The 25,974-nt window shown below is 42.4% G+C and overlaps 1 protein-coding gene across 2 annotated transcripts in view; it reads left to right on the top strand.

The window, feature by feature from the left end:
* The window catches only part of CLDN10 (claudin 10), a 101,061-nt gene that overhangs the window by 67,163 nt on the left and 7,924 nt on the right, over nt 1–25,974 (top strand). The window contains exons 1-3 of one of the 2 annotated variants that reach the window (XM_029210488.1): nt 11,349–11,679; nt 17,931–18,092; nt 18,181–18,262. In XM_029210488.1, the coding sequence (XP_029066321.1) occupies nt 11,460–11,679; nt 17,931–18,092; nt 18,181–18,262 (464 nt within the window). In that variant the 5' untranslated portion in view covers nt 11,349–11,459. Of the gene's footprint in view, nt 1–11,348; nt 11,680–17,930; nt 18,093–18,180; nt 18,263–25,974 lie in introns of those variants that run through there. The other variant, XM_029210489.1, reaches the window with a different exon arrangement.

Genomic DNA, 25,974 nt, shown 5'->3' with positions numbered 1-25,974 from the left:
AATATATCCAGTTTTATAACATCCATGCTTTAATTTATTTGATCCTTTCAATTGCATCTGAAAATTAGTATGAAATAATGGAATTTTATTATCTGCTTTTCTCCTCTATAGTATATAAACTCTAGAAACTAACGAACACAATTATCATTCAGTTTGCTTAAACAAATTACACTGGATGCTTTATTTACCATGTCAAAAAATCACAATATAATCTTTCATGTAGTGGTTTTTTTTTTTTTTTGCAGTACGCAGGCCTCTCACTGTTGTGGCCTCTCCCGTTGCGGAGCACAGGCTCAGTGACTGTGGCTCATGGGCCCAGCCGCTCCGCGGCATGTAGGATCTTCCTGGACCGGGGCACGAACCCACGTCCCCTGCATCGGCAGGCGGACTCTCAACCACTGCGCCACCAGGGAAGCCCTCATGTAGTGTTTTGATTGGAAAACAAAACATTGCTTAATTCTATAGGATTACATATATGGGTGAATTATATGTGGGGAAGTAGTCATCTTAGGGCATATTTGTTTGTCAGAAAGATTTATGTCCAAAACCCTACAGGTGTGGCAGTTATAATAATTGTAGGCAAAACATGACATCAACTTTGTTCTCTACATCTTTTTACTAACTCTTCACAAACCCAAATCAAACATAGAAACAGCTATTGCTTTGAACCACAGAAAGAGGTGCGTCTATTATCTGTCTACCTTATTATCAGCATACAATTCCATTGTTATTTCCCTTTTTTTATGTTACTATTCAAAAGCCATTTGTAGAGATGACTCTGCATTAACCTGAAACAAACAAAAAACCCTCCTAGTAACATACTTGTTAAATATTTTATGGGCACTAATATATCACTGAGGAGAACATGTATGAAATATAATCGTTTTCAACTTTTAAGTATTCAAACCTTGATTATAATTCAGATTTTTCTTCAACTTGGATCATTTTTTGAATTCACATGTTTGAAGAATAACACACACAACATATTATTCCAATTGATACAATATTCCAATATACATTTTATAGCTTAATATACATTAAGAAGTCATTTATGGACTCCAGTCTCCTCATCTGTAAAATGTTGAATTAAATAATTTTCAAAGTACTTTCTAACTGCCATTTTCTAGAACTGTAAAACATGCGTACCATATTGTTTTTAAATGACATCAAATTAAGACTTAGACAGTTGGCCCTCGGGATCCATGGGTTGCATATCCACGGATATAGAGGGCAGACTACTAGACTTGAGTGATCGTGGATTTGGTATCTGCGGTCCTGGAACCAATTTGTATTTTAGTACAAAGCCAAATAGACTAAATGTAGATGGAAAAGCTCCATCTGAACTATTTTTATAGAATTCTATTTCGTATAGAGTTTAACCACATGACAGCACAGTGGCTGCTTATGGTGTGGGACTCGAGGCCCACACTCTGCTCTCCCAGCTGCGTGCCCTGGTGTGGGATTGCAGCTACACAGGGGAAAGGGAACCTTTTTTGAATTCACACAAAGGCACCTTACAGGCCAACAGGAAGCGCTAAAATGTGGTTATTTCTCTCATCTTAAAAAATACAAAATTTAAAAAAAGAACAGCCTTTCATGATCCCACTTTCCTTCCAGTCCCTGTGCCATTTCTCTCCTCTCTTCAAAGAGTTGCTCCCTCTTCCTGGCTGCATTTCTCCCTCCCACCGTCCACTGATCCTACTCCCAACTGGTTTTTGCCCCACATTCTCCACAAATCAGCTCCGATCAAGGACCTCCGGGACCTCCGTGGTCTTTCTTCTTCAGTCTTCCGTGGCTTCATCCTCATCATTGCCTGACATCACTCCATTTCTTCCTCTTTAAACAGCTTCTTCACATGCCTTCCAGAACTGTCTCTCCTGTTCTCTCTCTGACCTAGGTGGCTGTGCCATCTCAGTCTTTGTTGGTTCTTCCCTGCCTCCTAGACTCTTTCTTTTCTGTCTACACTCCTGCCAGAGAGGATCTGGCTAGTTCCATGGTTTAAATACCACCTAACCACAGGAGACTCCAAAGCGTACATTTTAAGATTGAACTTTTGCCCTGAACTTGTAGATTCATTTGTCTTCTTGGCTTCTCCTCCTGGATGCCTACTGGGCACCCCAAACTCAACGTGTCTAAAACTGAATGAACTCTTGATATTCACCTCGAACCTGCTCATCTAGAGCTTTCCCCATCTCAGGAAACTACTCTAGCCTTCCAACGGCTGCGGTCAAATCCCTGGTGTATTCCTTGACTTCTCCTTTTCATTCCTACATCTCAGCCAGTCATCAGCAAAATCTTGTCAACTCTACCCTCCAAATAGATCCAAAAGACAAAAGTTGACGTTTCCTACCATCCCATTTCCAGTCTGGTCAAAGCCACCATCATCACTCAGCTGGGCTATTAAACTCACCTCCCAACGGGTGTCCTTGCTTCTGCACTGACTTGCCTCCAGGCTCTTCTCAGAGAGATCCTAAAACCCAAGTCTGATATCCCCTCTCTTCACAAAACCTGCCAATGTCATCCCATCACACTCAGTGTAAAAGCCAGAGTTGTGATGAGGACTTACAGGGCTGTCCACAAGCTGCCCAGATTTACATACACCCCTGCCCCCCACACAAGCAGACACACTCAGACACGCACAGTCACATGGACACACACACGTGGACACACGCAGACACCCTGTTACCTCTGTCCTCATCTCCCACTACCCTCCCCTTCATTCCCTCTGCTGCAGCCACTCCAGCCTCCCCAGTGTTGGTCAGGTCAGATGCGCTCGCTATCCAGAAATGCTCTGCCTGAAACTATACACACGGTTCACTCCCTCATTTCTGTCCGGTCTTTACCCAAAAGTCGTCTTCTCAAGGAGGGCTTCTCTGGCCACCTAACCAAAATGTAACCCTCCTACCCATGACACACCCTTTGCATAACATTCCCCTTCCCTGCGGGCTTATGTTTTCTCTTTAGCATATAGCAGCTGCTATACTAAATCTTTTTTGTACCTTGTATTTATTTCCTCCGGTAGAATGTCAGACGTGTTAGGGCAGAGATTTCGTGTGTTTTGTTCACCGTGTCTACACTGTGTGGGATGATGCCTGGAGCATAACAGGCACTCAATAAATGCATTATGATTTGTTTCAACGAGTGAATAATGCTGTTTTCGAGACAGGAGCAAAACCTGGGTGAACTCTACGGGCTGTTTAATCTTCTCACGGCAGTGAATCCCAACCTCTTACACTGGCTCCTCCGATCTCTTCAAACCCCTAGAAGTCAAAACAACTTCCTGGCTATCGCTTTTTTAGGCCACTATTCCCATAATTGGTCATTCATCCCAGGTTTCAGTGATGTTCAACGTCTCTGATCACCTCTGTTTTCTCAGTCATTTCCTTAAAGTCACCTCCAGCAAGTTCCCTGGCAGCTGGGGTTGCCTTCAAGGATATGGTAGAGGAAATGGAAGGCAAGAATCAGTGGGCAAGCAAACTTGCATTTTGGGCACACCTAGCAATTAAAACACACTATTTGGTGATGAGGAGATTGTGGTTACAGGTTTCTTTCCCAACACCTGGACAATTTAACTCAAAACGAAAAAAGCAAAGAAGTTGGTCATGCTGACATGACCCAAATGCCTAATTCAGTCATTGTGTTCTACCTTTTCCTCATCAACCCAAACACACAAGAACAGCACTAATATTACTCTTTAGATGCATTAAATCTCCAATGCTCCGATATATATGTCTAGATATGGAGATGGCTAAAGTGACCCGATGAAGCAGGAGCTGGTCAGTGGTCCCGCCTCCCCACTCATTCCACACAGACATACAAGCTTATATTAAAAATCCCTTTGCCATCTACCCTTATCACCTTCACTTCCAATCAATGTTTTACAGAGAAAACATCTTCCTTTGTTATTGCATGTCACTCTTGTCTCCCTTCTACTTTCATCTCTTAGCCTCTATTCCTTTAGCCCTTTGCGTATGTGATACACGCACACTCACAAACACACGTACACACATACATACCTGCTTCTCTGACACCTCAGTGCAATATGCCAAATTTCTCTCTTACCACACCCCTATTTTTCTCTTATAATCAGGTAAGAGGAGGCTGAGGAGAGCAATAAATAGTAATGGACCAAAAAATATTCAGATAATGACTTCTCTTTTAACTTTGGATACAGTAATGTCTGCAAATTTATAGTGTTTCTATGTTTAATCTTTAAAAACATGTCTTTGAATGTCTTCAAAACTTGAATGACTGTTATCATTTAAATAGAAGAACATGAACTTTGGAGATAGATAAACTTGGGTTTTACAGTAATGTAACAATTATGTAGTTAGAAAATAAGTTTGGGGAGAATATGAGAAAACTAGAACCATCCTGCACTGCTGTGAGCATGCCATGGGGTACAGCCATTCCAGAAACAACATGGCAATACCTAGTGGGGAAAAACAAACTTGCATTTTAACAACTGAATTGTGGCACACCTTTTGTCGGCTAATATGGGTCAAAACTTCAATCAGAAAACAAACGTAAGAAGCGTAGGCCATGCACAGTAAACAACACACACCACAGAACTCCCCCAATTCAGGCTAGCAAGGTAGAAGGATGGGTGCTCATTAAAGCATTCATATTGAAGTCAGCTGTGTTAGCTCGGACTGGCTGAGAGCCCAGTACAGGACCTAAAGCATAAGACAGGAATACTCTAATGACCTATTTTGTGTGTGTGTGTGCCTACACACATATTTATACACACATATCTATATACATATATATGCACACACATATATACAGTTTAAGAAAAAATTCTAGATACAAACTGTGATATAATGAATTAGCCTTGCTCAGGACATTGTTAAATAGCATATCAATGAACTTCAATTCACCTATTACAAGATATAGTCACAAAATGAAATTAAATGAGGAAATTACGTACCCTGTTCAAATGTTTCTGATTATAAAAGCCATTCTCCTAAAAAATAAAGATAGGGCTTCCCTGGTGGTGCAGTGGTTGAGAGTCCGCCTGCCGATGCAGGGGACATGGGTTCATGCCCCGGTCCGGGAAGATCCCACATGCCACGGAGCGGCTAGGCCCGTGGGCCATGGCCGCTGAGCCTGCGCGTCTGGAGCGTGCGCTCCACAACTGGAGAGGCCACAGCAGTGAGAGGCCCGCGTACCGCAAAAAAAAAAACCAAACAAAAAACAAACTTCTTCGTTTTTCAAATGAGGAAGGTGCAACTCAGAGCAATTAAATGACTTGCCTAAAACACATAGGTTTACTTGCTGCCCAGCCTGGGCGGGTAGGTTGTATTATTACTCATAAGATGCTTATTGACCAGCAAAATACAACCAACCCATCTGCAAGCCCTAGAAAGTTCCAGCATCCCAGAGTGAGAGTCTTTCCAGGCTGGAGGAGTATTCATCAAGACAGCTGTGAGCTGCTGGGGCCCCAAACTTACCTCTCCAGGTGCTCAAGAGAAATCTAGATAGTCCTGACATACCTCAGAATGTCACCAAGTGCAAGTTCATGTGCCCAATGCACAGTGAGGCCGAACAATGTGGAAAAGTCGGAGTTTGGAGCAGAGAAAGTTTTATTGCAGGGCCATGCAAAGAGACCGAGGGCTCACACCCAAAAAAAAACCCCGCAAACCTTCGGAAGGGTTTCAGCAAAGCATTTTTAAAGGCCAGGTTGGGGGTGGAGTCACAGGGTACGTGGTCATCTCGTGCACAATTCTCTGATTGGTTGATGGTGAGGTAACAGAGTGGCTATAACTTTATCACTCCTTAGGCACCAGTAGGTCTGCGGGCTCATGATCATCAAGTAGTTAATTTATTCCATTTGGTGGTGGTTTTTAGCCTCTGAAAAACTCAGGAAAGATGCATGAGATACTATTATCTGGGTACTTCAGAGAGGAGCTACAGCAGAGGCTCTGGGGGAGGGGGTCCTGCTCGGTCACAAGAATTGGGAATGAGTGTGTTTCAAATGAATGTATGAAAGACAAGTTCATAAGATATATATGGCATCTTCTGATGCAGTACAGCCTCAAAGGGTACCAGATGTCAAAATAAGGCAGTTTATTTCCTTATAATTTGCAAAAAATATTTATAAATATATACACACATATATGATCGATGATGCAATGATAAGCATGAGTATCCATTCCCGTAACTACTCCTCCTACTCTGCAGCTTTCATGCTAAGTAGTTACAAGTATCATAGAATTAGTGTAGAGCATTAAGATAAACTAAGAGTGTTAGAGAAAATGAAGGAAAAAGAATACAGATATGCTATTTTACTATCTTAGTATCGGTGTTAATGTCTTCTTTAACGGTATTTGGCTCCTGAGAAGTTGTTTTTTTAGTTAATACCGTGTTTATCAGGACTTTAGTTTCTTCCCACATCAGCAGCATGCCACCTCACTGGAATCTAGGAAGGAGCTAATGTATACTGAAACCAAATTTGATGCTTAGAAAATCCTTGAGCTGTTGAAAGGCACATCTGTGTTGTTTGGCAGGTGAGTTGAATCTCAAAGAATTTGTGCAAATCTCTGGTTTAGTCGGCTAAACTGGTTTCACCCCTGAACAACCCTGGGGTGAGGGAATCCTCTATTTTTCCTTGATAACCATAACAATGCCAAAGAAATAACTTCCAATGCTAAATCTCAGTGGTTTAGGTCTCAAAAGTGGAAAGGCTCAGAATATATTTCAGGACAGTAAATGTCTTCATGTCAAATTTATTATAGATAAATTAGTACTTTTCATATTGGAAGAAAACTACAGTTTTTTGTAAAGGCCAAGTCATTGTTAATTAAGATGTTACTTTGAGTAATTTGGAGACGTAACTTTCTAACTGTATTCACTTTTATATTTAAATTAAGAATGGTTTTTTATGAATAGTTAAATAAAAATTTCAGTGAACTGAATCCTAAAGAAAATAAAGAAGTATTTATCAGTTGAAAGGAACTCTGTAAATGGGTTTGCAGATCAACTGCAAAGGTTACTTGGGACTCTAGAATCTTAAAGTGAAACAGGTCATTTATACATTACTTCTTTTTAAAAAATCTATTCGGTCTATTTTCCTTTTCTGGACATTCTTATGTTGGATTATGTGGTTTCTTCTGACTAAACTAGTTTTGAAAAGCTTAAGATGTAAGACATTCTAAAGTAAATGCTTGCTTCCTTACATAATATTCTTTAGGTGTTAAAGAAAGTTAGCATTTTTCATCCTTTGGTCAGGCACTTGTGGGCTCTAAATGTAACTCCCTGCAGTTAATATGCCAGGGAAGAGAAGTTTGGGGCTGTCAAACCTCACAGAACAGACAGAGAAGAAAAGAAAATTAATCAAGTCCACAGGCATGACGACCCTAGTCTGTTTCAGCTGGCAAAAGAACTAATAGTGCTGCCACCCAGGTCATAATTTATGGGTTGTTTGTGGTATTTCCAACCCTTTTAAGTTGAAGCTGTGTGTTACCATCTCTACAGTAAAAGAATATTTCTTTTCTCAAAGTTTTCAACCAACAGATGAATATTCTTTTTCTCTATAACACACACCATCTGGTTTGCTTAATTGACTGTTTATACACATATACGTGTGTCTCAACTGATCAGTGCTGTGGTTTCCAACCTGGCTGTACCTTAGAAGCTTTGGAAAGATCACTACCAGAGCCACCTCCAGAGATCCTGGCTTAACCGGTGTGGTGATGCAGCAGAGAGAGGGTCTTTCCTGGAGGTTCAAGTTAGAATTCAGAATTTGTTTCCTCCGGAAGCTATGTTGCAACGGTGGGTTTGTGTATATTTTAAGTACAATAGGTAAAACTACATTATCTGTTAAATTTGGGGGGAATGGTCTGAAACACCGAATCAGTCTTCACAGTTCTTTTTGTAAAACAATGTACCTTTGGTTCCAAACAATGGAGTTTACAACCAATCTGTTGATAAATTAGGAGCTGTGTGTCTTCAAGGTCACAACACTAGACTTTTTTGTGTCAAAAGTAAGTCAGGGTTTTGTCTTGCAAAAAAGTGAGTCAACAATTTTAGTGAGAAACTATCATGAGGAAGACACAAGCAAACAAAGACCCTCAAACAAGACCAGGAAATAAAGTATAAAACCAACATTTGTGCAAATTTTAACTTTAGGAAACTCCATAGGAATGTCCTGGTTCACGACTTCTTGTGTTGTCGAAATAGTAAATTGGATTAGAAATAAGCATATCGTTCACAAAGAAATATGGCACAGAAATAATAGTGGAAATATGCTGGAGGACAAGAAACCAAGACAATAAAAGCACTTTAAAAAGGCAAATCATACAAAAGAATAGAGGAGGGCTTCCCTGGTGGCGCAGTGGTTGAGGGTCCGCCTGCCAATGCAGGGGACACGGGTTCGTGCCCCGGTCTGGGAGGATCCCACATGCCGCGGAGCGGCTGGGGCCGTGAGCCATGGCTGCTGAGCTTGCGCGTCTGGAGCCTGTGCTCCGCAACGGGAGAGGCCACAACAGTGAGAGGCCGGCGTACAGCAAAAAAAAAAAAGAATAGAGGACACTTGTTGTCAATACGCAAAGGTGACTGACTTGGATAGAAGGGAAGATGAGAAGGATGAGGTTAGGTAGGTGCTTCCCAAACTAGTGTTAAGCTTGACCCCCCCATGAACCCAACATGACACAACAGGACAAACTGGGACCAAGAGGATCACAGTAGTGGAACTATGTCTGCATCCCACTAAGCAAATGGGTCTTCACCCGTATTCTCATTCACACAAGCCGTGAGATGGCCATGCATACACAAACACACTTCCCAAGAGCTGCTGCATGGCCCCAAAGTAGGACTTACCCTGTGTCGTCTCAGTGCAAATCATGGCAGTTGGATGGATGTTAAAGACAGCTCAATAGAATTTGGGCTCAATAGAAACAAAAACTTGCTAAAAGGCTGTCAGTACAAAACAGAACCAGAACACACACCTTGCCATGCACTGAATCCGAAGTCCAGAAGGTGAGAGCATGAACTGAATATTATCTCTAGAAATAGGATGACTGACCTCCTAGAGTAATGGAAATAAAAATAAAAATAAACAAATGGGACCTAATGAAACTTAAAATGTTTTGCAAAGCAAAGGAAACTACAAAGACGAAAAGACAACCCTCAGAATGGGAGGAAATATTTGCAAATGAATCAATGGACAAAGGATTAATCTCCAAAATATATAAACAGCTCATGCAGCTCAATATTAAAAAACAAACAACCCAATCAAAAAATGGGATGAAGACCTAAATAGACATTTCTCCAAAGAAGACACACAGATGGCCAAGAAGCACATCAAAAGCTGCTCAACATCTCTAATTATTAGAGAGCTGCAAATCAAAACTACAATGAGGTATCACCTCACACCAGTCGGAATGGCCATCATCAGAAAATCTACAAACAAATGCTGGAGAGGGTGTGGAGAAAAGGGAACCCTCTTGCACTGTTGGTGGGAATGTCAATTGATACAGCCACTATGGAGAACAGTATGGAGGTTCCTTAAAAAACTAAAAATAGAATTACCATATGACCCAGCAATCCTACTACCATAATTCAAAAGACACATGCACCCCAATGTTCATTGCAGCACTATTTATAATAGCCAGGTCATGGAAGCAACCTAAATGCCCTTCAACAGACAAATGGATAAAGATGTGGTACATATATACAATGGACTATTACTCTGCCATAAAAAGGAATGAAATTGGGTCATTTGTAGAGACGTGGATGGATCTAGAGACTGTCATACAGAGTGAAGTAAGTCAGAAAGAGAAAAACAAATATCATATATTAACGCATATATGTGGAACCTAGAAAAATGGTACAGATGAACTGGTTTGCAGGGCAGAAATAGAGACACAGATGTAGAGAACAAACGTATGGACACCAAGGGGGGTGAGGTGGAGGGGGGGGGGGGTGAGGGGGGGTGGTGGGATGAATTGGGAGGTTGGGATTGACATGTATACACTAATATGTATAAAATAGATAACTAATAAGAACCTGCTGTATAAAAAATAAAATAAAATTCAAAAGTTCTAAAAGAAATAGGATGATTTGTTGAGTGTGGAGTATATCCATACAATCTCCAATGGTCCTCCCAAATCTATTTTGATGTTTCTGTAATTCAGCCTCCTCTCTTCTTCACAGATGTTGAATCACCTCTAATTTCATTCTGTACCAATTTTGCTTTGTTTTGTTTTGTTTTTTTAAGTGACAAAGGGGAATTGAGAAACTCTTCACAATGAACCAAAGTGTCCCTGCAATTTGGGGGTTAGCAACTAGCGTTATTATAGCAGATCTGATTTAGAGGTTTTAGACCTTGGTTACTTTGGGGAAGAAGTAAATCCTGAAAGTTCATACCACGAACTGCAAGACCTTTAAACGGACAAATAATAAACCCCTAATAAAGTCAGAGTCTTTTTTCTCTCATTTATGCTCAACTGTGTGAACTCTGGAGCCCAAAGTACACCCTGATCTTTAAGTTTGCTTTGAAACAGCAATGAAGGAATGAGCTTAATCCTCAATTAGGTGCAAAAGGTGGAGGTGGTAAAAAAAAGTTAAACAAGATACAGAGCAGCTGTGACAGCCCATCGGCTCATAGAAGAGACTCAGAACTGGCAGCTGCAAGGGACCCACAGGAGAAACGTCTTAAATGCACGTCCTACGCGTAGTACGTTGGTATCAGCAGGCCAGCATTGTGGCTGGAACAGTCACGACCAGGACTGTAAAGATAAGCCCCGACGCAGCCTGTGCTCTCCATAGGCTTATGTTCTGAATTTAGGTTTGTGCCACGCACCTCTTGACAGTGACCTTCCTCATACCGCAGGGTCAAAAGGAACTGCAGAATTTTAGCGCAAGGCCGACTTCAAGCCCAGAACCGCAGTGATCCCTCCTTGACAAGCCGAACTGGGTCACTCAAAAGAGCGTGGCACTAAATCTTTAGGGTTCAGCGGGCCAAGGGCTGCGTTAGCAGTTGGTGTCCTTTCCGGGCACACAAAAGCCTTTTTCTGCTCTGCTTTTACAAGGTATCCTAGAAGCCAAGCTATTGCCAATGGGTAGGGCTGGGGAGGGGAGGGGAGGGGAGAGGGCCCGAACGCAGCAAGTTGTCCACCTCCGGCTGCCAGTCTGTCCAACAGGAGAGCCGATCTCGGCTGTGCCTCGGCCCCGGGGATGGCGGCGCGGGGTGGGGGGGCGCACAGGGACGCGCCGGCGTGCGTTCCTCCAGACCGCTGGCGCCAGGCCAGCTGGCTCGAGAGAACCCAGGTGGCGACCGTAAAAGCTCCCCGCGAGCCTTCTCTGCCCCAGAGGGCGCGCCCCCTAGCGCTGGGCCTGCAGGGGGCGGGGCGGGACGGGGTGGGCGGGGACGGAGGGGGCGGAGCCGCGCGGCTGGGCGCGCGGGGGTCGCGGCTCCGAGCAGGTGCGCGAGAGCGAGCGCTGCTACAGCGGGCGGTATGGCGAGCACGGCGTCGGAGATCATTGCCTTCATGGTTTCCATCTCCGGCTGGGTGCTGGTGTCCTCCACGCTGCCCACCGACTACTGGAAGGTGTCCACCATCGACGGCACGGTCATCACCACCGCCACCTATTGGGCCAACCTTTGGAAGATGTGCGTTACCGACTCCACGGGCGTCTCCAACTGCAAGGACTTCCCCTCCATGCTGGCTCTAGACGGTCTGCATCCCGTCGCCCCCCGCCCCTGCCCCTCGCTCCTCCACGGCCTGCCGGCGGGGCGCCCGCTGACCCCACGACCCCCGGCGGGACCCCCGGGCCGGACTCCTCCAAAGCCCGGCCCCGCTTTCCCCCTCAGTGCCTGAAGGAGCCGGGGAGAGTCCCCGGTGCCCGTGGCCCTCGTTCCCCGGACGTCAGTCCCGCGGGGGGCGCCTGTCCGATCCCGGAACCCCGGGGCGGGAGAGAGGGGCACGCAGACAGGCCTGGGTGGGGTAGGTGACTCTCAGGCGACGGGGATGGAGGGAAGCAGCTATGTTGTCTCGAGAGTTGAGGACAGGGCAGTGGGACCCCCCTCTCTTGGGGACTGTTAGGACACGGAGTCACGAGAGGGGGCTTGTCTTCTCCAGCCAGCACTACCCAGAAGGGCTGGATTCTGATTAAAATGGACTTGTCAGAGCGAAATCTGCTTGCTCTGAACTCCCTTTAGCCATTTCGTTAGTTCTTTTAAAAGTGTGTTTGGGGGGAAAGGAAACGTTGCAGGAGCACCCGCTCCAAACCCCCCGCCCCGCATCTACAAATGAGTCTGCTGGGCTTTAACTCTGTCTCTAAACGTTAGGAACATAAGTAGCCCTAGCCTGTGCCGCAGAAAGTAGAGAATTCTGGCCAGCAGGAATCTTGTGCGGGAGACTGACAAGTTCTGTGTCGCGCCTCCCAAGCCCATTCTCAGCGTCTCCCTCAGCGTTGTTCTTTAGTAAATTGTTTTCTACGTAGTTCTTGTTAGCGACGCTCTATACTGTATTGTATTAGAACAACAGGTGTTCACAAGGAAAACTGGCTCTTTTTAGTCTCAACAGGTGTTCACGAAGAAAACTGGCTCTTTTTAGTTTCAGACTGGCTCTTTTTAGTTGACAGTGGATGTCAACCCGGTCACACTGATTGCTCAAGTCCTAGGCTCCTTTCTTCCAGGATTTTACAGCACATGACTAGATGGATCCCGACAGAAACTTGAGAGTCATTTACATTAGTTCTCAATTTGAGGTGTTTTCTTTTTCTTTTATTACTGCTCTGCAAGCTTTTATTTGCATAACTGAGTAAATAAAGGACAAGATTTAATCCCCCTAAGATGGTGCTTGCCACGAAAAGCAAACTGCTGCTCAATGGAGGTATTTGATGGAAACTCCGTATAAGGGAATACGTGTCTGGTTTTAGACGAGTGACACCTGGGTCTGTGTCCTGGTGTGTGTACAATAAGTAGCTGGTACGCTCTTGATTCTCTAGAATTATGGCTGAATTTCCTGTGCACTGCAGAGCACACGTCCAGGTAGATGTTTGAACAGGGAGGCTCTTGTTTCTGTGATTTACATTCAGGAATATGGGACTGACAGTTACTGTCCTAAACACATTCTTCTGTTGTAACTGTACTGTCACCGAGGTAGCCTGCCAGATAGGTACGCTTCCTTCTACAGGACAGCTGGGGGACAAGGGAGGGGATGGAGAGATGAATACTCCATGAAGGTTATTGGGTGAGAATACTGTGCACCTTATGTGTCTGAGCTGAGAATGGACATCATGGTCTCAATATTTGGGGACAGGTGGGGTAATGAGGAGGAAGTAGAGCGTAGCCTTCAACCATCCAGCCCTAGAGAGGAGGCGTGACATTTGTATACAACCCAGCTCGCAAAATGGCCTTCCGCGTGTGCTCGTGTGTCTAGAAAATGACTTTAAGAGACGTAAATGACTTCACCTCTTGTTCTGCGTTGTTTTAAAATTAATAACGTAGCTTTACGAGTCAGTACATATAGAAGTAACTGTTTTTTAACAACTGCATGGTATTCATTACTCTGGACAAACTGGTTTATTTAACGACTTACCCATTGTTGGACATTGGACCCTTCCTAGCTTTTCACTGTTCTTAGCACTTTACTGAAAACCTTTCTATTTGCCTCTTTGTGCGTATGTGTGTATCTGTAGTGTAGATACTGAGGAATAGTATTGTCGGAGCAATAGAATATTCATTTTATTATTCAGTTTAAATCGTCCAATTACATTCCACCAACAGTGTATGAGAATACCTGTTTCTCCACATTCTCACCACCAAGTTTTTCATCCAGTTTAATGGGTGACATCCTATCATGTTATTATTTTATTCCCTGATCACTGTGATTTTGACCACCTTAGCATGTATTTATTGACCCTTTTTTTGTGTGTGTGACTTGCCTGTCCATATCTTATGCCCATGGTTCTTTTGTTTCCTCTTGGTTTAAATGATTTGTTTTTTTTTAACTCTGGATATCAGTCCTTGATTTATTATATATGTTGCAGTCTCGGCCCATTGCTTGTCTTTTAAATGTGTGATGTCTTTTCTCATACAGAACATTGAAATGTGTACTATAATCCCATTTATCAGTCTCTTCCTGCTGGCTTGGCCTTTTGTGGCTTAAGAAAGCATTGCCTATCACAAAGTTATAAACTTACTTTTCATCATCTCTCAGAATAATATTTGGGGGGAGTTCAACCACACAGCTACATTTTCATGTGGAGGTAAGTCAGTTCCCCCAAAGAGGAGGCCCCTCTGCTTGTTCACGCTCTGCCGTGTATTTTCTGGGCAGCCACATCTGCTGGTTGCTGGGCCTAAGGCAGGCCCTGCCTGCAGCACGCTGCATGTGGATTTCCTGGTTATTGCACTAGAAGTGGAGGGAGAAAGCCACGTTGCCAGGGGCTGTGGTGACCACAGGCCTGAGTAGGTCAGTCCTCTCCTTAAACCAAGCAGAAAAATCCAAGCAGGGAGAGAGAAGGCTCACAGCTCTCCCCGTCTAGTCTTAAGTGGAAGAACATGCCTCTTGGACACAGATGATGGAGTCATTATTCTGAATCTCCTATGTGAGGTCAGAGCTCTGATTGCTCATCATCAGGGGGTATCACTGTTACCCCAGTTCTCCCTACAAGGAAAGAGCTAAATGTGCAGGTTTAATGTTATGCCATGTTAAGATTCCAACTGTAATGTCTGCTTAGAATCAATCTTTGTGTTATGGAAGGGAAGCTTTGATGTGTTTCTCACCATTCACTAGACGCTTGGTTCATATTCCTCCTGTGAAGGAAGTGCTGTTATCCTTGGGTTTTACAGATGAGAAAACAGGCTTGGAGAGATTAGGTAATACAGTTGAGGATACACAGCAGGTAAAGAGAAGAACCAGAGGTGAAATTCAGGGTTCGTGTCTGCCCCTCATACCACCCTTCTCTCCAAGGATTTGCAAAAAGTACGCAAAGCTACTAGCATGAGAAAGCACGTCCTTTTTTTCTTCCTTCAATCAGCAGCGACCAGGTGTACTGCTAGGGAATTGTCTCCACCAAGTGGATATTTTCATTTTTGCTAGATGGAAATGGAAAATAAGGTACATTTGGAAAACCATTTTAACTTTTAAGGGACACCTTGAAGTTTTCCTCCAACAGAATTCATTAATTTAAAGTCACAGTAATTTACTAATTGAAAAGCTCACCGTTGAATGAGCTGGTGATTTCTGTTTATTGCTAACCCATATTCCTTTCAAAGCACCACTTGAACTGCAGCTGAGCATTTTGAGCCAGGTTTTTTTTTTTTTTTAGTATATGCCATCTATTTTTGTTAGTGGGAATGTTTGCCATTTCTTCCAAAGGAGTTAACTATAAATTATACTTCAGAGAACTTCTGAGCAAATATGTTCATGCCTCAGCACTTTAATGTGTTAATTAGCTATTAACGGTGTCAGTAAATTAGACCTGTCAAAAATAATGGCCTCCTTGACTAGGTTTTTACCACCACTTCACTTGAGGGTGTTACTTATAAGTTTTGACCTCCGGAACTGTTAAAAAAGCAAGGTTGTAGAGGTCTGCCTTGCAAAAGATAAACTCTGAGAGAGTTTGTGGGAAGTCACCCAAGGCTTGAGTCTGTGGGTGTTTTAAGGACTGGTAACCCCTAATTTACAGACCTCAGGCTTACCAACAACTGGATTCCATCTATGGCTGACAGTGGAGTTTATCCCCAGGAACTCCAAACCCTTCTTTTATGCATGCGATGAGTTAGCAATTTATTGCTACTGTTCCCACACCAGAGAGAGTTACCTTCCCCACCAAATCAGGGTTCTGGTTGGTTCTGAGGGAGGACCTGACCTCATCAGAACCTGCTCTCTATCTCTCCTCTTGTGCTGAGAGGGCAGAGCTGATCCTGCTGTAGGTACCTGGGCTGAGACCGGAGAACTGAGTGAGACACTTGGGGGGAAAAATGGTATGAGTAGTGGTTAAAGTTTAAAGCCTACTGTTATTTTTCCAGTCACATTAAGGGTTGAATTCATCAGCCTGGGATTCTGACCACTGTGTACCATTTGGGAAAATGTGTTTTATGTTCTTAGTGATCAGACCATAGACTTAACCTTTTGCAAGGCTCGTGTGTTTTCTGTACATAAAGCCTGTAAGATTCCTAAAATAATGCAAATTATGGTGCATGGTAAGGTTTTCTAGAATAGTTTTTTAAATATAGGATAGAGGTTATATCACACACACACTTTGTTGCCTGTTTAGGATTGCATAAGAGTTAGCTAAAACACCTCAAAACCACAGGTTAAAACAAATCTCAAAAAATCATGAAACCACACTGTCCCAGTAGCTCTGGTGGTAAATGATGAGTCAGTTGTGGTTGTCCTGGAGGACTGTCTTTAATCTTGCAAGGAACTAACAGGCTTCCTCCCCCTATGCTTCTATTGCTCCCTGGTTTCTGGTTGGGGGACTTGAGGGTTGAAGTTTAAAATAGAGCTGGGTCATTGTTCAGCGGCAGAGACACAGATAGCCCTGCAGCACTACTATAGCTACCAAAATAAGCCTCCATTATCCTGTTTTGCTAAACATAAGTTTCTTTTGCTGTTTTTGACGGCCTTACCATCAGGGAAATTATTTTCTGTCTGGAAGTACTTCACCCTATAAAATAGAAGATCATTGTCATTGCATTCTGCATTTGTAGGGGCCTAAATCTGTTCAGTTAATTAGAGCATCTTCTGGGTACTCTTCAAAACGGATCCTAGGGGTAGGACTGAAACTTAAAATTTTATTCTTTCCCTGAGAAACATACTGGAGGCCACCTTCCCCCATTATTCCCTGAATATATGATTATCGTAGCCTTAGAATTATTATTTATCATTGACTTTGCCTGAACACAATAATAAATGACTTGGTGTATCTTGGCATTTATGAGTTTTTTCATGTTAAAAAGTTTAATGCCAAATGTAAACCTGAGAGATATGTACGTTCATTGGCTTAACAAATGAGCACACCAGTATGTGCCATCATTATTTCAGATTGAAATACGGCACTGTTTCAGTCTGAAATGAAAATGACGGCATGTGGTAAAAATGTATTAGTTTAAATCCTGTTAACTTAAAATTTGTTAGTGTCTGGACAAAAGCCAGGCTGAAGTTTACCATCACCCTGGCTGTGCAAATAAAAATACGTGACTAAGAAAATGAATGGTGTAGGAGGAATGATCAAACAAACCAACAGAACAAGCTTTCAGGATACTTTGAAAGCATCCATTTATATGCACAGTTAATTTCATAATTACAAAATATTCTTCTAGGAACCAACTAGTGCTTATTTAAACCCAATGTTATTATGTGTGCCCTGAAAATTTTTAAAAGGTCATGAAAATACATCTTGATTTAGACTTCTCATGGTTCATGATGACATTCCAGTCAGTCTCATTTATAATCTTTCACTAATATTAGAAGATGTGACTCTGTGGGAGCTCTGCTCGATTATAAAGATTACAACGTCAAAACCATTAAAACATCTGTTTTAAAGGTCTGATGTGCAAAGGAGTGACAGGGTTGAGATCGTGGCAGATGAGGATTCCCAGGGTGAAAGGCAGTATTGCATGGGTTTTGTAGTCAGAGCTGGATGGAATCCATTTCAACCCCTTACTAACTCGTCTCTGGCACATTATGTAACTTTTGTGTGCCTCAGTTTCTTCATCTGTGAATATGGGAATAATAACACTCAGAGATATATCCTGAGGATCATGCATATGGCAAACTGAAAAGTGTGTGACATAGAACAGGCACTCCATACAGATTTACTTGCTTTTCTTTCTTGCTTAACATATGTTTTAACCATTATGGTTATTTTTTCGGAAAGCAGAACACTCATTCACGAGGACAGTGTAAAATGAGAGTTTCTTCCTGGAAAACCACATGTTTTATGTTAATGTAAATGACCTACTCTAATTGCAGGTTATATCCAGGCATGTAGAGGACTTATGATCGCCGCCGTCAGCCTGGGCTTTTTTGGTTCCATATTTGCCCTGTTTGGAATGAAATGTACCAAAGTCGGAGGCTCAGATAAAGCCAAAGCTAAAATTGCTTGTTTGGCTGGGATTGTATTCATACTGTCAGGTAAATAGTAACTTTCTTCCAAACAAGGTGCTTCAGGATGTTAACGAAACACCAGTAATCATAGCCCTTTCCTTCTGATGCTCTTCAGGGCTGTGCTCCATGACCGGGTGTTCCCTGTATGCAAACAAAATCACAACAGAGTTCTTTGATCCCCTCTTCGTGGAGCAAAAGTAAGTACTCTTCTTAAGTCTGTATGCTTGTGGCTCACAGGAAATGGATATAAAATCATCTTCTAAATTAAGCTACATAAATTTCCTCCATGGCTCATGAAAGTGAGACATACTAATAAATGATGTTTGATGACATCATTCAAGAGCAAACGTTTTATATGCTACATTGGCAAAAGATACATCGAATCACTGCATTAGGGTTACATAGTGTCTTGTCTCTAAATAGCTCAAGGCATAGGATTTAGAATGCTAAATGTCATCTACTGTACGAAGTCACGTAGAGGAAAAGTGCAAGAGAGGTGTAAGGTGGGGAGGAAAGAAGGATAAAGTATGACAGCAGAAAACTAAGAGCTTGCCTCGATTGTTGTCCATCCAAAATGATATTTTCCAGATGTTCTGGGCCAGCTTCAATCTCAGGCATTGAGATGAAAACTGAGACTGTGATCCTGAAGATTAGAAACGTTTAAGTGATATTGAATGAAATACTATTTTTCATTTTTAGTTAGCCTTTTACATTTGTTCTGTTGACCACAGCCTTAACACGTTCCACCTAATAAACCTTTGTAAAGAAATTGTACATGACTCAGGGTCTTTAAAAAATGGTGTAAGAGTGGCACAGACACCCAGATGTGACCGTCTCAGCTGCAGGTGAATGGTTTGGCACTTACAGACCAGTTTGTTTGTTGGTTTTTAATTATGGGCTGTTGCTTTTTATAGTTTCTCTAGGCTTATTTCTTTGCATTGGGAAAACCCAAGGAATACCAAATTAGAAATAATAATAGATCAAATATTTTGTCTTCTGTGAGAATATTCCCACAGACTTCTGTAGAAAGTCGCATGTGTACTGCTATCATCCAGGCTGGGGATTCTCTTTCAGTCTTCAAATCAAATGTTATGGAATTTTAAAAGAGTAATTACTAAAATGGCTGATCAGGGTCCATTACTTTTTTCTGGTGGATTTAGGAATCTTTAGGAAATGATTTTTCTAGTACTGTCTTTAGTTTATGCATAAATAGTAAATGTATGTATAATGAAAATAATAGCTAACACATGTTGAGCCCCTACCATGTACCAAGCAGAGCATTGCAAATATTATTTTATTATTTTAGTCTTACAACATCCTTATGAAGTAGGTTCTCTCTGTACCCCCTTTTTTAAAATTGGGGAAAGAATTCAAGGAGTATGTGCAAGGGAACTTGGACTAAGCTAATAGGCTGATTGAACTATGATTCAAACCAGGCAACCAAACTCTAGCACACTTAACTCTAAAATGCATGATATATAATATTCTACTATTTTGTAATTTTTGTGACAGTATGCCACATATATTTTTCATCAAAGAAGTTTCTTTTGTGCAGTAGTGTTTATTGTGAAATTTTATTAAATGGAAAACCAAAATGACTGCTTCAGACCCCAGTATGATGTTCACTCCCCTACCTATGTTAGAAAATGTGTTCTGATTTGTAAACTTTCTCCTGATTTTTGATAATGAGATTTGCACCGATGTGCATGGCACCAAACATTGAGGTGAAAACTAAGACTGTTCTCCTGAAGATTAGAACCATTTTAATGATATTTAAATGAAATATCAGTTATCATTTAAATATTATACTTAAATGACATTTTTATTTCAGGGTTTGATATCATAAATATACCACAAAATCATTTCTCACAGTTTATTTTATTAAAGACATTGCTGACTTTTCTGGATTACCTTTCGTACATCACTGTTCTGTCTTCCTGACAATCATTAATGATGTCTTTGTCAGACTCTTAAAAATCATTTTCATCTTTTCTCACAAGGCCGAGGCTAATATCTGTATCTGTATGCACAGTAACTTAAACCTTTCCTTTGTGCTCTGTGCTTGCTATATGCTCAGTCACCTCACTCAGTTTAGTACCACTGGAATTTCTTGTTCTTTCAGCTTTTCGTTAAACTCAGTTCAGTAATTATGGACTGTGAGAGGTTTTCCTCTTTTCTACATTCTTGGTGCTACTTTGAACTATTCCATTCCCACTGTGAGCTTCCCAGCATCCCACTTTCTGTCTATGCCTACTCTCTCTCTCTCTGTTTTCACATCTGGAAAATCAGGATAATCATAGAGTTGCTGTGAGAGTTAAGAGAGTGTGTATATGTACCCTTAGAACTGATTAGAAAAGAGCAAAAGCCTTGTATTAATAACTGTATTGTGTTAGCTATTATTAAGGTTGCTTTTTAATTGTGTGTAGTAGTTAAGATGTACCTTATCTTTATGCATGTCTTTATTAGCTCTTTTCTGCAATGACTTAAAAATATAACACCTACAATTTGCCAATTTACCTTAGGTCATTAAAAACACAAGAGTGAGGGATTATGAAAAACACCATGGCTTACAAATTGGTAAATCACAGGTCCTTCACACCAAAAAATACAGACTTTATTAAAAAAAAAAAAAAAAAAGAAAACCTGCATATTGAGAACATGTTTAGCTCCTTGAGATCAGAGCTCACTCACATTTCTATCCCAGCAGTGCCTGGCACAAAGAAAGACCATGACTTATGTACAAGGAATTATCAACGCCTGTTGAGAATTGTTAAATATGATCAGATGCTAATTACCCACAATGGTAGAAAAGAGGCATGAAGATGACATGTGACACCTACAGGAATTCACAAACTTTATTTAAATACAACTTCTATAAAAACCATCCAGTTGACTAACTTGCTGTCATCTGTTTTCCTTTTATCAACGCCTCTAGTGGAGGAGAAGGAGATGGAAATTAGGAAGATTAATAAGCGGCAAATTGGGTATCAACACAAAGTAGACTGATTCCTTAGGTTTTCGGGTTTTTAAAAATATTTATTTATTTATTTGGTTGCACCGGGTCTTAGTTATGGCAGGCAGCCTCCTTAGTTGTGGCTCCAGGGCTCCTTAGTTGTGGCATGCGAACTCTAAGTTGCAGCATGTGGGATCTAGTTCCCTGACCAAGGTTGAACCCGTGTTCCCTACATTGGCAGCATGGAGTCTTACCCACTGCACCACCAGGGAAGTCCCTCCGTAGGTCTTACAAAATATCATAATTTTTAAAGTGAGATTTTGATTTTGGCATATTCTAGGGGATAGGGCTTCCTAGCTGGCATTTGCTAGAACTTAGTAAGTGGTGCCTCTGATGTAGTTTGTGCGTGAACACACAGAGGAATATGTTGGAGAATCACTGCCAAAGGCAGGGCCAGCCCTGGAAGAGTTGGGATAGGGCACCGCTCTAGGGGGTTCTGACTATTTCTTTGGTGTCTTCATGGATCTGCATGAGGGTAAGTTCCTTGAGGTCAGAAAACATCTATTTCATCTCTTACTTGCCTAGCATGGTGCCCGGTGTGTGAAATCCTGATCTGTAGAACTAGTCCTTTCAGGATTAGCAGAAAAGCCTTCTGTTAGCAGACTGAGGAAGCCTCAGAGAGGATGGAGCTAGGAGGCAGGCTTACCCTCCTCTTCGCACCCTTATCATGCATTCATCTTTCTCCAGCAGCGTGGCTCCCTCCGGTCCTAGATGGCCTGGCTGTGGCATACGCATGCGTGTGTTTGGCCCTTAGGAAGGGCGATGAGGCACACCTGCTTGCCACAGGCTCTAGTTTAAATTTCTGGTGAGCAGATACTTGTCCCAAAATGCACTGCAAAACAGTTCAGGCCTCAGAACCTAGTTTTGTTGCTGTTTTTCTTAAGGATTCTCTAACATGTAAATTGAATCTTCTTTGTGGATTTCGAGGACATCCCTATATAAGACTCACCTTGGTTGCCTAAGTTACAAACACACAACTAAGCTCATCCACAGAGCTCCCACCACATTCCTACTATGTGCAGGGAACTCTGTAGGTGCTTTATTGACGAGGGAACAGAATGAGTGGCTTCTGGTGTATCGTTGGCATAAAGATTGTGGCAGTAGCGCTGCGAACAGTAGTAGGCTTTGTGTTCAGTGGCTAATTATTTCTGAAACCCTTCCTTTCCCACAGCTCATATGGGGAGATTTTTCTTCCTGCCTACAATCATTTGACAGAACTGCAATCTTTAAAAAGCTTCACCTGACTGTGGTTGTTTCTGCCATTTCTCCATTTTTTCCTTTTGTTTTACTTCCTTGCGTCCATTCAAGTTGTGATTATGTTTTATGGCTCCAGGATGGGCTCCTGCAAAGCCTTTAAAACTATTTCTCAACTCTTCCCTTTGGGCTGTTTCAAACCAACTTCCTCCTTTTTATTAAAGCAAAACCTACTACATAAAAAAATCTATCCTCTTGCAAGCTTATGGTCACAAGCACTCCTTAGCGTGATTCACCGTATCATTGTGTTGAAATATAATTACATATCCCCCCCATGGCTTTGTTGTCCAAACCACTAACTTCTGAGTGTCTTGCTTTGTTTTTTCTGAAATAGACTGTTCCGAAGAGTTGATTGGCTTAAAGAGTTGTTCTGCATAAAGAAACTTCTTTTCAAGTCATGCAAAGTTGGGGCACTGAACCAATTTCCTTAACTGAGGAAACAGGACAGCGTGATCTTAGATTTATTCGCTTTTAGTCAATGAGATTTATCATGAGTGTTTTGGCTCAGATATTCATATTTGGGTCTTTGTATTTTGAGAGCTTTTAAAACCATGGAGTTATTTATCTCTAGCACTCTTCATTCAGTTAGTTTCTACTTTAGAATCTAAGTTTTACTTTGGTAAAATCTTTTCATCATTGTGGTTACTTAGTAGTTAGAGAAGTAAACAGCTGTCTACTTCCCGATAGATTCCCTCATTCTTGTTATCTGTCAAGTTCAATGCACAAGAGACAATTCAAGAAGGACGTTTCTAGGTTACACACATTTTCCTGGGTGAAGCTGAAAGGAATATCGATCTCACTAGGTGACCTTGCCTAGATATTTAACTTCTCTCTTCTGTCCTTATTATAATTTAATGAATTATAGATGTCTGTGTACTTAAGCTTATTGCAATCATGAGGTTATTTGGAGAATGAATTATTTTTGGTAAAAGGCTCATAGATTCTCAGATAAGGGATTCCATAGAAGTGCCAAGTGTTAGGAACAAAACAGAATTTGACTGTTAAATATTAAGAAGGTGTTACTCTGTGATTTCACTTTGTTCTGTGGTAGCACTGGCCACTTCAGATCATCAGAATTGCTCTGATGCTTTTGTTAACGCTGGCAGGACTTAAAAATATACTTGGAAATCAAGTGTTTGGCAACTGTGTTTTGTTTTCACTGACCAGTATATGAAGTCACGACTCCTTCCAGTTTGCCAGCCTTTCTGGTAACTCAGCTTTTAGCACCACCACCCCGTTCCCTCCCTTTGTTCACATCCCAGCTAACCACTGCATATCCTGCAGGACTTGCATTCTGCGTAACGTGCCCACCTCCGTGCTCCCTTTGCCCTTTGTGCTCCAATTATAATCCTACTGGGCAGTGACACTTGCTTATTGGTCCATCTTCCAAACCAGATCAGGAGCATCTCGAAGTGAAGACCACGTCTTGCTGATTTGGGCATCTCTTGTAGCTAGTCCCTGCTCCGTGACATTTCCAGCAGGGATGGTCAGTCAGCAGTGGTGTACAACTGTCTGTCTGCACCTCTCCTAGAGTGGAAAGACTGTGTGCTTGGGGAGATTTGGTTAAAGGAATGGGCAAGGAAGGCAGCCTACACACTGGTTAAAAATGAGGACCTTGGGGCTTCCCTGGTGGCGCAGTGGTTGAGAGTCCGCCTGCCAATGCAGGGGACACAGGTTCGTGCCCTGGTCCGGGAAGATCCCACATGCCGCGGAGCGGCTGGGCCCATGAGCCATGGCCGCTGAGCCTGCGCGTCCAGAGCCTGTGCTCCGCAGCGGGAGAGGCCACAACAGTGAGAGGCCCGCATACCGCAAAAAAAAAAAAAATGAGGACTTTGGATCAGGACTGCCTGGGAGGGAACCCCAGCTCTGCCATTTATTAGTAGTGTAACCTTGAAGAAATTACTTTCCTTTCTGTGTCCTGTGTCCTTTGTCCTCAATAACTATGAGGTTATTGTGAGGATGAAACAAGATAGTACATTTCAGCTATTTGGAATGTGCCTAGCATATAGTAAGCACTCAGTAAATGCTAGTAAATTAATTTTAATGGTACTGACCCTTAAGCAGAGGATATTAATGTAGCAGGTCATTATCTTATATGCTGTGTTAAGGGTGGCCACAGAGAAATGTATATTGAAATTTTGGAGGCCTAGTGGAAAGGATAATTGTTGTAAGACACTTGACTCTCAAGTGGAAGGCAGTTAAGGGACCTAGCATGAACCCATTTAAAAGAAACAAGGCTTGTGTAATTCCTTCTCTTTATTTCTGATCATCTCCATCACAGCTTTGAGTTAGAGATACGCAGCAATTTGAAACTGTCAAATGGATAGACACGTCTGAGACCCTTCTCATGAGAACTCATCCTATGTTCATCTTCCCAGCTCCAGGTTCGATTCTAAACTGTTTTCAGGCAGTCTGCTGAGGATTTCATGTAGGGTATGCTTTTTTTTTTTTTTTTTTTTTTGCGGTATGCGGCCCTCTCACTGTTGTGGCCTCTCCCGTTGCACAGCACGGGCTCCGGACGCACAGGCTCAGCGGCCATGTCTCACGGGCCCAGCCGCTCCGCGGCATGTGGGATCTTCTCGGACCGGGGCACGAACCCCTGTCCCCTGCATCGGCAGGCGGACCCTCAACCACTGCGCCACCAGGGAAGCCCTAGGGTATGATTTTAATTGACCCACGCTTTTTTGCTGCAAATCCATCTGTATTTTCTTCCTTCAACATAAACAGTTGTGCAAACCCACCTTCACACCCACAGACTCTTGCTGGTCATGGCCCCAGGTGTCACAGGACAGCCCTGGTTGTTTTAGGAATTTCCCATCTTGGAGCACAGCCCCCCCCTCTGCAGTGTCAGTTTATTCAGACTTCAAAGTTTGCGTGAGAACATGTTACTGTGCCTACTTTGAGTGTTGTGACTCAGCACATCGTTTCCCACTTAAAATCAAGGCCCAGTAAACCCCCAGTTATCCACACGAATGGAGATCAATGGCATGGACGTTGCTCAGTAACAGATTCGTTTTTGAATTGAACTGTGTAATTTTGGGAACAGGAGGTGGTCCTTTTACATTATAATGTACTTTGACTAATATTATATTAAGTTATACTGTGGATGGTTTATAAAATTTCCATGAGTAATCGGCAAGAATCAGAACTCCTGTAAGGACACTCACTGTGCACTTTACACACGGTTAGAGAGGGAAGGAGGCAGAGGGGTTAAGAGGCGGGTTTTTGAGTTCACTCTCTGCTCAGCTCCTGGCCCTGGCCTTGGCCCTGGCCCCTCTGTGATCTTAGGGAAGATGCACTTGCTTCCTCTGGGTAATGGGGATAGCACCTGCTGCTTCTCAATGTTAGGGGGATTAAAGAAAGTAACATATAGACAGCACCCCCGACAGTGGCACATGGTAGGTGATTACCTGTTCTTAACATACAGTCTATAGAATTCTGAACTACCCTAATGATAACTCATAACACACGGAAAGGTAATGCACGCATGTCTGTTATAAACTATAAACCAGAGAAAAGAATGCGTGTGTGTTACGAACATTGAAAAGCAATTTAGAATTGACACACACACACAAATCAGTCTTTATTTTGCATTTCCTAAATTTGAGAATTCTCTGTGAAGGTTCCATATGCAAGTAGGTG

This window comes from Monodon monoceros, unplaced genomic scaffold (genome assembly GCF_005190385.1).
Source record: "Monodon monoceros isolate NGI ecotype Baffin Bay Population unplaced genomic scaffold, NGI_Narwhal_1 Super_Scaffold_8, whole genome shotgun sequence".
Lineage (NCBI taxonomy): Eukaryota > Metazoa > Chordata > Mammalia > Artiodactyla > Monodontidae > Monodon > Monodon monoceros.
This window is presented reverse-complemented; position numbering and strand designations above follow the sequence as displayed.